The sequence below is a fragment of the Opisthocomus hoazin genome, chromosome 11, assembly GCF_030867145.1.
Source record: "Opisthocomus hoazin isolate bOpiHoa1 chromosome 11, bOpiHoa1.hap1, whole genome shotgun sequence".
Taxonomy (NCBI): Eukaryota; Metazoa; Chordata; class Aves; order Opisthocomiformes; family Opisthocomidae; genus Opisthocomus; species Opisthocomus hoazin.
The window spans coordinates 897,275-908,498 of record NC_134424.1 but is presented as its reverse complement, the minus strand read 5'-3'; the positions used below and the strand labels follow the sequence as shown (position 1 = coordinate 908,498).

The window sequence follows — 11,224 nt, the reverse complement described above, 5'->3', positions numbered from 1 at the left end:
CAGGCTGAGCTCTACCCCATTGACCAGGACACAACGAACCGCTGTGCCGAGGGCTGCCAGACCCCGCTCCCACGGCTCACCGCGCTTTACAGCCCCGACAGCAGCCCTGGGACGGCTCGGTGCTGGCGGCCTGGGCTGCTCCGCGACCCGGCCCAGCGTCACCCCGCGACCCGGCCCAGTGTCACCCCGCGGCACACGGAGCAACGCCGGGACGGCACCGCGCCGCGCACGGCCACGTCTCACCGCCCGCGTTCCCGCAGCACAGAGTGGGTCCGAGCCGTCTGCTGCGTCTGACAGCGGATACCGTCACCTCGCTGAAGAGCTCGAGGTGCTGCTAACTCCAATGGCGTTAAAACGCAGCAGGAAGGACCTCCACGGGACGCTCCGCAGCTGATGCAACCCCTTCTGCGTGAATCTCGTGGACCATTCCGCACACAAACATTTTTCTTCTTCTCTGGCTAACAGCACAAAATTCACATCTGCCTTGTATTAATTGCTGTGATTAAAAGGCAGACCTGAAAGCAGCAGTCAGTAATCACTCTCATTCAAAAGCTTCGCTTTTAGCAAAAAACCAACCAAACAACATCAGCCACCTCTTTTTCCTCTGCATCTGCTTCCCTCGGTGGCCTTATTACAGTTTGCATTGGCCAGAGATGGAGCCTGTTCTAAACAAAAACATTGCCCGCTACCGCGGTTTGAGGAGGAATATTTCTGAGAGCAAAATGTCCAGTCCCAAGGGCAGCTATGGCCCAACGCCGAGACGCACACCCCGCATCCTACACAGGTCTTGTGCTTTCTTCGCCAAGTTCCCGATGAAAGGCTACGGCCGGAGCTGCGGGGCTCAGTAAGAACATCCTGGAATATTGTTTTGCGTGGTACATACTTTGCTTACAAGCAAACCTACCCCGTTGTTCAGGTTTACTTTTTCTGGCACTGCTTTATTTCGCTACAAAGCTCCATCACCTTCTAAGACAAGACCTTTAATGCTAATATTTCTTTTAAAGCTAGAACACAATGTCCAACAACCTTCCAATTTCTTTCAAATTTAATGACTTTAAACTGAAATAATGACACATCCTAATGAGTAAGTTTACACAGAGAGATATATATATATATATATATAAAAAAAAAAAGCACACTCCCATAGCACGGAAGTCCGCCCCATCCCTCAGCCTCCCCGACGCCTCCCTGCTCCCCGAGCCAGGCAAGGGGAGCGCAGCATCGGCCCGACGCCAAGCAAAATGCCATCCCCCGATGGCTTCCGAGAGGGCAGCGCAGGCAGGACCCGCGGCACCGCGAGACCCGCGCCCGCCCGCCCGCGGCTGGCACCCAGTCTTATGGCTACACGGCTCGCAGGGCCGTAAGAGAAAAACAGCAGCACATTGATCTGGATATTTTAAGGCAGTCGGAATGACAGTTCTGTGAAAATTCAGCATTTTATTAAGTGCCCAGATACACTGAAAACTGGAAAACACGAAGTATTTCTCAGCGTTTAGCCTTCTGCGCGGCCCGAAGCTTCGCCCCCCTGCCGCGCTAGCTCCTCTTCCGCTTACTCTTGGGAAGGAGCCGGTCACTTCCTGGCACCCGGGGCTGACGCGACTTTCTTTTGGTGACTCTCAGACCCAGACAGCTGCTGCTGGAAAAAAAAAAAAAGAAAAAGGAAAAGACAGTTTGGAAGATGCTCTAAACACAGCGGTACTGCAGGCAGCGTTACAGCAGCGTGTGGGCACACACACACACACACACGTACGTGTTCCTGGTGATGGCAAAGAGAAACACTGCTCCTCCTCCTTGCTGGGAGCAGGCGGCAGCGCCCACGGCCCGCGCCCGTCACCCTGCAGACACTGGGACGGGGCAGCAGCAACCCTCAGACTCCTTGTCCACAAATGAGAAGAGCCACGGGCGCTGACAAAACCCTGACTGCGTTGTATCAGAAAAGGTCAGCCTGAAACGGAGTCACCCTCGGCACAGCCACCGAGGAAAAGGAGAAGCGGTTTTGGTCACGGTTACCCCAGAAGGAAAGCACGTGGGACTTCCATCTTTAAACAGGCTCGCCTTGCCAGGGGCTCTTCTCATTTACGCACAAAGAATTTTCCACTGGAAACCCAAAGAAGTGTTTTCTTTTTAGTCACAGAGTTAATTTTAAAGAAAAAGTTAAACTAGCCATATTTAAATTAAGCACCTAATTCTCATCATTCAGCCTCAGAGCTTAAAATTCCGCACAGTGCTGCCGTGAAAGATGCCGCTCACCCATCAAGAGCTGTTACTAACTGAACATTCCTCCTAAATGCACTCTGTTATTAAACAGTTGCTAGGAATAATCCATCCCGCAAGGACGATTCATTTGGCTTAACCTGGGAATTCACAACTGAAAACAGCAGCAGAAAACGCCCCGACGCTGACGTCCGTGGCTCTGTTGGCTGCTGCAAGATCCGCGCCAGCAGAGCGCAGCGGGACGGGCTCGTACCTCGGAGCTCAGCGCGGCACCGTGCTGGAAGCCGAGCTCCTGCCCCTGCCAGCCCGAGCCCCGCGAGACCCCCGGGCCGGGGCCGCCGCAGGTCCCACCCTCCCCACGCAGCCCTCAGCGTGGCAAGCATGGCGCGCGGGGTTTCTGCGCCGCACGGCGGCCGAGGCGAAGGCCCTTCCCTCCCCGCTGTGCCTCCGCTCCCCGACGCCCAGCCCCTGCGCTCACTCAGTGCAGGATCACTAATTCCAGCCTGGAAGCAGCTCAGGTTTTAACAGTTAGTGAAACTGGGTATCGACAAAGCCTCGTTACCTACGCCACACCTTCATCTCTGCTGCAGCTCCCAGTTTTGCGTGATTTAAATTCAATGCAGACGCCGAGGCCGAGTGTTGTGAGGTCCCTCGGCTCAGTAACGCGCTGCCAGGGGCAGGCCCTCGCCGAACTCCAGCGCACAGGCTAACTGGTGAGAGCAGTCACAAATGGGTGCACAGACGCTTTCAGAGTGCCACGATACACATTATTTTCTTCCTTTAAATTAAGCTCTAAAGTAGCCATTCTCACCCAAACCCAAGGGAGCTGTTGTTCTTTGTACCCATCACACGGCAAGCTCACGGAGGATGCAAGGCATCCGTCGGCAGCTGGGCACGGGGACGGGACACACACCAGAGCAGACACTCGTTTTCCAGGGAATGCCCCCCCAGGGGGGGCTGACACCACGCTCCAGACTGCCACTGGAACATCCCTGCGCTGCTCCGTCTGAGCGCTTCCACAGACGAACAGCAAGGATGTCACATACAAGGACTCGGGCTTATTTTTTAGTACCTTTTTCCAATCTCTTTGTGTCAAAATGAGACAATAATAAGGATTTGTATCTAAAATCCTAAGAGAGTATAAAGAAATGTACCCTCCCTGATCACACCTGTATCTACGTGCAGAGCCTTTCCCTTGGCCTTGCTCTGCAGAGAGCCTCAGCGAGCTCCACAGCCAGACCTGCCAGCGAGACGGTGGCACACGCTGACCTCAGAAGTGAGAGTTTCTGTAGGGCAGCACACAGCAAGGCTTTGAAATGCTCAGTCCTCGTGCCCAAACAACGCCACCTAGGACTTCCAGATATTAGAAGATGCAGAAGTCTGAATATCGACTACTGAAAAGTATTCTCACCAGGACAAAATGTGCACTTGAGCCTAAGCTACACGCAGACCATCACGACATCCCTCCGGCTTCAGCAAGAGACTTCAAGCAGCTACTGAACAGGCGTACCTAGCACAGGAACTCCAGCTGGCCATTAGCTACAGGTTTTTGTTCTACATGGAAAAACCTTACTTCTGCTGATACTCACCCGCTGGCAAATGTTTCATATACTCCAGAGGCAAGACAGCAATACAACTCAAAGCTAATAGTTCAAGTATCACAACATAGGCCAAGGATGAACAACACTCAAACTACCCATTTCGCTAACGTGTCAATTCACAAAGAGCACCCACCAGCAGCCGCACCTGCCCTCTAATTTTGGGGTTTTTGTTTTTGAAAATTGGCAAAATACTACTACCCTTGTCAGAACAAATCACTTAGGACAGAGAATGAAGCAGAAATCTCATTTAGTTCAAGGCTAGCTTTACTGTTTTATATTCTGCCCATTTCTGGCTTTGATGCCTACATTTTTCCAGAGCAGAACGGTAATTACCTTATGTTCAGAAGTGTATTAAAACACAAAGCCAAAAAAATGGAGCTTCTATATCACTCGATTCTCTTGATTTGCAAATACCTGGCTGTTAACTCTTGCAATAATAAAGTAAGAGAGATGATGTCTTTCTGGCACAACAACCTTTAAAAAACCGGGGCTGGTTATGAAACACACCACCCGTCCGTTCCCTGGCACGCCTGCCCGAGCCGAGCCCCGCGCCGACGTACCGCGCCCTGCCGGACACCGCACGGCGACAGGCGGCACAGCCCCAGCGCAGGCGGCCGCTCTGCTTGACTGAGCGTTCTGCTGCACTTCTCAACCCGCCCAAACCTCGTCGTGCTCAACTCAAACCCACCACATGCCCGAGAAGTGTCCTCAGTGAAGGAAATCAAAGGAGCAAATGATTCTGCTACGGCTACGTATCATAACTAATGTTACCATCCATTGCTGCTAGGTAGAAGTGCTCCATGAACAAGCACCAGTACTGCTTTCGTTATTGACATTCCTACTGCTGCTTCCACTAAGGAACACGTTTTTCCAACTCCTGCAAGAAGGCGCAGATGCCAAACGTTCACGACACAGCGTATTGCCTCCTGTGCTGCAGAGAACAGCTCTGCCAGTTGGCATCTCCAGAACAGAGGTCAGGGAGTACAAAAGAAAGGATACAAGATAATCTGATTGTATCATCACCCAAACTGATTGCAAGGCACTGACAGCTGATAAAGAAACCATAGTCCACCACCTGCAAGTTTGGAGACGGCAGGCTCCAAAGACATGGAAAATATGACTGGGAAGGCGAAGATTGTTAGCCTTGCCGTTCCCTTTTACAAAATTTCTCAAAAATACTTTTAAACTGGCTGTTGTTAACATGTATGATCGACTAGCTACTACCTACAAAATTACAGCTAGATCTAGCAAACAGAATACTAGCTAGATCAAAATTACAGCTAGATCTAGCAAACACATACTCCAGGCATTACATGGACAATAAAAATTAATATCCTAATATCCTAAACTCACAGAAGGTATAGAAGTACAATGAAAGTAAAGCATTTATTAAAAAACCAAACAATATTCTACTGGATAGCCAGGAACAGCAATGCCATCCCTTCCCTGCCGGGTAGCCGTCTGCCAGCCCCGCGGAAGGAGCCACGCTGCCGACTCCTGGAGCACCGCGTCCCGGCTGTGCATCCTCCTGTGGTCCTCCTCAGCAGGAGCGAGCGCGGTCACAATCAGCAAGGAACCAGGACCACAGGAAACACGGCAAAAAGCACCTGTCCCGCAACCCAGACATAGCCTCAAAGTGCTAGCAGACTGCGAGAGGTCAGAATGAGCTCAGAAGCATTTGCAGCCACTGATGAGACAGATGTTACCAAGCTCCACATACTCTGTAACTTCCTCACAGCATCCAAGAGGAGGAAATCAAGAAACTTCCTAACTTCTTCTGTCCTCACCCTGATCTCCTCTCTTCTGTCCAGCTACCGTCCCTCCCTGCCCCGGTTTCCCACCCCGTACGCCAGAGGCAGCTGCGGTAGCAGCAGCAGCGTGCGCACTGCCAGGGACGGGGAAGCACACCCGTGAGAACTGCTCTCACGCAGCTGGCAGCGGCAGCTCTCAGTCGTCTCGGCTTCTTCGCTCACGTCCTTCACTCTTCTCCAAACAGAAGATGTACTCAAAAGGATAGATGCTCATTTTCTCCATCTCTTGCTGTGTATTTTGATGCCTCAAGCATCTAATCAAGACACTGCGGGGAGCTGCCGGCTGCTGGCTGGCTCCCTCGCTCATGAGCCCTCCAGCTCTTCTAGTCCAGTTCCACCTTCCTCTTCTGATCACAATTCAGAGCCACAAATCCTTACGGACTGGCTTTTATTCAGGAGCCCAGCTCCCAGCGATCCAATTCACCGAGAAAGAGCCAGCCGAGATGTAACACTTCACAGGTCATCGATAATTACACAACGAGGTGGTTACCAAGGATGATTCCTGACCTCATGACCGATCCCTGAGCCCTGTATATCAGAGTCTTGCACAAACCTTGTAGCAGATCTACAAACATCTGGGAAAGCCAGCTGTGGCTGCTTACTCTGCTACACGGCAGCAGCCCCAGCAGAACATCCCCAGGGGAACAGAGACCAGCACCTGCAACGCGTACAACCAAGTATTTTTTACTTCACTGCCCGTCTCAACGAGCCACTCGCAGGTACTACAAAACAAAGTGGGCTTGTGAGTGTCCTCCCCGTGACCACCGCTCACCTTCCCAACGTGACGCCTCAGTCTACAAGCAAGGCTTTACGAGCACCCTCTGTTTTTCCAGGGGTGCACTCCCCACTGGCCTCCGACGCCACTGTAATCCAGGTCTCAGCAGTGCTTCCCTCACAGCTCCTTAAGATCTGTTAGATTATCTAAACACACATTTTAAGCGAGTTTCAAATGTTAGTTCTGTCGTTAATCATTAATTTTAAGAGCTTCCACAATCTATTGGCCACATATGCATGTACTGGATAACAGACAAAACTGTGTCATAAATACTCTTTGAAAAGCAGACTAGGAGAATTAAATGCAACGTGGTTCTCATCATGACCCTGAGATCAAGTACCAAAGCGGACGTGGTATTTGAAGAGCGACCCCAGATCCAGCCAATTTTTTCAGCTGCAAGGCTAAACTGTACTGCTTTTGCAGCCTCCAACAGTCTTCACTCCTGTTTATTTGTATACCAGCCACCGAGCTCTTCACCTGATCCAGCACTACGCTATTCCAAATATCACTACACGTGCACACCTTCAACGCTCCGCACATCCCTCTATTTCTTCTCCATCTTCACCTACTTCACTGGGTTACTTCAGGAATCCTTGGATGGTTTCTGAGTATTTCTTTGTACAACACCTTGCACAGCTAGACCTAAATTTTAAATACTATCACTATTTAATAGAAGGAGATTTTTGGTTTTAAGAATAAGTGCTCTTCTCTCTTCAAACAGAAGTAAATGAAAACATGCTGCAAATCCAGCACATTCACCTTGACAGATGCGAGACTGACAACAACATAACTTTAAATACAATAGAAAACCAGATTCTCTTAATTTTCCATAAAAATCAGGTCCCTCATTTTTTTCTTTTTTTTTTTTTTTAAATATATATTCATACTCAAATATACCTTAGAACAATGACTTTCAACTGGTCACCTGTGGATCCTTGGAGCACTCAGGTATTACTTCCAAGGATCCAAAAACACTGACCAAGTTGTATCTCCCACAGCTGTGGAGAGGCACCAAGCACCCTTCAGGGGACATGGGCCTCCCCTGCAGAAAACGTACAGCGCTCCACAAGCTGGAAGCTACTGACCTAAACCAGTCGCCAGGACTCTCCCACCCATACATTCTACTCACTTGTCAGAGTTGCACGTCTCGGGCTCTTGCAGATCTCTCAGGATGTCTGAACTGGAGCTGAAGGGGAAAATAAGAGACATAAATTATCTTCACCACACCTACAGCAAAGTAGAGCTCTGCTTCACAAAGACAGCAGAACCCGTAGATGAGACAGACCTCTCCCCACAGCACTGGCAACGAGAACTAATTAACAATCAGTGAAAAATAATTTCCATCAACAGCACAGTCCAGAAAGTTCTGGCTCTGCATCACACAGTTTTCAGAGTTATTACTGGGTCTCATTTTCATTATTTAACACAGAAGACAACTCTCTCTGTTCATGTCTGCTTCCTGGTAACTACGACAGCTTGATCTTCACAGACACCAGGCAATTGCTCTGGAGAGGACTGGCAAGACACTTGGGTGGGTAAAGCAGAACATTTCAAAGGGTGAAGCTGCTTTCAACCTCAAAACTCAAGGCTTAGGCGTAAGCTTACACACTGACCCTAACAAAACAAAAGAATCAACATCAAGGAAAACGCCTTAACATCGGAATCGTTAGCGACCAAACTCCAAGCTGCCGAAAGCCTGTCGGCACATCCCGAGACGAGCCACGCGCCAGGCGCTGTGGCAGCCACCACGGTGACCCACCGGCGGGGCGGGGGCGGCTGGCGCCGAGCTGCACACCCACCTCGGCGGGACCGCCGCGCGGGGGAAGGCACCCAGCACACGCTACCCAGGGCCGTCCCAAGCTCCAGCTGCTATCTGCCCCCGAGGTACAGTGGGTTTGCCCTGGGGTTTGATCACATATTCTGAGAAGAATACAACTGACTATGGAAAGATGTATTTCGTAACGCTATTTATTTCTTAATTAAAATAATTAATTTAAAACTTTAATGGATGCTTTTCTTAGACAAAGGAAAAAAAGCATCTCATTGCCTTGGATACTGAAATTGAGGTGAATGAGGACTGAATACAGCTAGATGTGTCACAACTTTTTCTTCCCCTAAACTTGCTTGAGAAGATGATTTCATTTTTCATCTTCACACATAATTTTACATTCTAACATGACAAGGGAATATTTATTTTCTAAGTCAGTGTTTATATGCTTACCATACAGAACACAACAAGTCAAACTCAGTACCAGTGCTGGACAGCTGCGAAGCCTGAAGGTGAAGGATTTAAGACGGTAACTCTAAATACACAAACAAAGACCCACCCCCCATCATGAGTTTAATGGCAATAAGCTACCAACCTGGCTAACGAGGGAATCGAGCAACTCCTGTCACTGCCCAGCAAGCCTCAAGCTGTTGCCACAATAAAAGCCCAAAACGTCATCCCAGAGTGCTTTTGTAAGAGCAAGCACATAAATGCATAAAGTCTTTATGGTTATTTTGGTTTTTTTTAAACACTAAGACCTACATAAAATTTAAATTTAAAATTTAAAAAACATGTAAAAATCAACCAACAAATTGGAAAACGTTGTTTTCTGGAAACGATCTCTCCAAAAGAGGCCTGGCAGCTCTAACAGCCTGTGGGTTGTTGCAGAAATTACGTGACTAGCGGCGTTACCCAGCAGTTGGGAGGTCTTAGTGTAAACCACGGCACAGCAGCTGGATACCAGTTCTCCTGGATTCACTGTAAAGGTTTTGCAACAAAACTCATCCCCTGTTTGTTAGAAGACAGCAGACATAAATCATAAAAATACACGCCTGAAGTTCTAACTTTATACACAGATACGAGTGCGTTGCTATGTTTGTTCAGAACACACCCGAAGGAAAACCGGCCAGAAACACCCCTTCCCGCAGGACAGACCCCAGCACGGCAAAGCAGCGTCCCGGCAGCACGGACACCGGCTGAAGGTTACCCAGGGCACTTCACCAGGAGCCGCTCTCACCAAGCCGCCGCGCGACAGGGCAGCGCCCGTCCCCGGGCCGGGCAGCAGGCCCGTGCAGCCACTCCGGCGGGCACCGCGCAGAGCTGCAGCCCCGTCTGCGCTCCGGGGACGGCGGAGGCCGAGAGCCGCTCGCTGCCCGCTCCAGCGCCGGGAGCCTCGGCACGCCTGCCCGGGCAGGGACCACGCTCGGCCGGGTGAGGACCACGCTGAGCACACGCCGGCAGGCAGCACGCCGTGCCAGGCAGAGGCAGCACGCCGTGCCAGGCAGCACAGATGACTGTCTTTGCACTGTCTCTGCCGGAGAGCGACCCATTCAAAAGCAAGCGCTGCCCCGTGCGCTACCTCCATGCCCGGGCGCAGGACAGCAGCGCAGCGTCGCAGCTCATCACCTGCTTCACAGATGTTTGAGAACCGGAGTCAGCAGTTCCCCAAAACACTTGGTATTCCCAACACATGGCGTCGTTCGAGAGAAGACAGTGATTCCAACAGGAGGAGGTCAAACCCAAAGCACGCCGGCGGGCAGCCGACGGGGCTCCGGGTGCGTGGAGCAGCCGGAGCGTTCAGGGAGAGCCCGGGGTACGCCGTCTCTGCCGGGCAGCCCGCAGCAGGGTGCGGGGCCGGGCAGCTCCTGCCCACCCGCATGGTCCCCCACCATCTCCCCGGGCTCTCCGCACCACGCACGCCTTCGGCAGCCCGCAGCACGGGCTCCCCGCGCCCACGGCGTGACCCCCGTGCTTCCATCCGCCCAGATCTCTCCCAGAGACAGCCGCCAGCGTGTGCTCGCAGCAGGAGCCCCGAGCATCGCCTCCACCATCTGAACATGTCCTGCACCGAGCTGGGCTTCAGCCCCAGCGATCTGCAGACCCTCAGTGCAGTCACAGAATCACAGAACGGTGGGGCTGGAAGGGCCCTCTGTGGGTCACCCAGCCCAACCCCCTGCCCAAGCAGGGTCACCCAGAGCAGGGGGCACAGCACCGCGTCCAGGGGGGTCTGGAATATCTCCAGAGAAGGAGACTCCACAGCCTCCAGTGCATGAGGAAACACCTGCTCCTAGGATGCACTGGGGGAAACAACATGCAAATCTACTACTTTTTTTTTTTTTAGCTTTTCTTATATAAATTAATAAACAGCATGCAACTCCTGTAAGGTGGCAGGATTTTTTTCACCCATGACGATTCTGTCTCCTCCTGCTGCCTGTTCTCCCCGCTGAAGCGAGATTCATCAGATGTTACCGCGGGGGTAACTATAGAACCACCCACAGGCTTTCACGGGAGAAAAACACCACCGGATTAGACCAGAGAAACCTTTAACACATGCACATTTAGTCACAGAGAGTCATAGAGACACCAAAAATACAGACAAAGCACTGCTGCCATATGGAGAAAACTATTTTGAAACAAAATAGATTTAAAAGTTTTACAAGCCATTTTGGAAACCCTTCAATGACTCCCCAGGAACTTTCATCGACTGCTGAATAAATCTGTCGAACTACAAACATCACCCGACAGAGCAGGTTTAATATGGAAGCAAAGTCACCTGAAATTAAGAGCAGTGATGGCATTTATATGGAAAAAATGTTTTCTCCCCGCAGCAGTTAGCAATACCAGCGCTCACAGTGCCTGGCAGGGGAGCGGGCAGAGCCCGCAGCCCAGCCCCACGCACAAGTGCTCGGGTGGAGGCCAGGGAGCCCCAGGACACGGTCAGCAGAAGAAGAGGGTGACCGCATCCTCCCCGTCGCTCCTCAAAGCGAGAGCCAAAGAGGGCTACGTCTTGGTAAGGCCACTGCCTGCGGGACCCCTCGCACCGCACCGCACCGCG

General features: G+C 51.4%; 1 protein-coding gene across 5 annotated transcripts in view; it reads right to left on the bottom strand.

Moving 5' to 3' along the window:
* Positions 1 to 1,080: 1,080 nt before the first annotated feature.
* RAD18 (RAD18 E3 ubiquitin protein ligase) overlaps positions 1,081 to 11,224 on the bottom strand; it is a 56,767-nt gene continuing 46,623 nt past the window's right edge. For 4 of the 5 annotated variants that reach the window (XM_075432990.1, XM_075432987.1, XM_075432988.1 and 1 more), the window contains 2 exons: positions 7,531 to 7,587; positions 1,081 to 1,636 (listed from right to left, as the gene is read on the bottom strand). In XM_075432990.1, coding sequence (XP_075289105.1) covers positions 1,534 to 1,636; positions 7,531 to 7,587 — 160 coding nt within the window. In that variant the 3' untranslated portion in view covers positions 1,081 to 1,533. The remainder of the gene's footprint in view (positions 1,637 to 7,530; positions 7,588 to 11,224) is intronic. The other variant, XM_075432986.1, reaches the window with a different exon arrangement.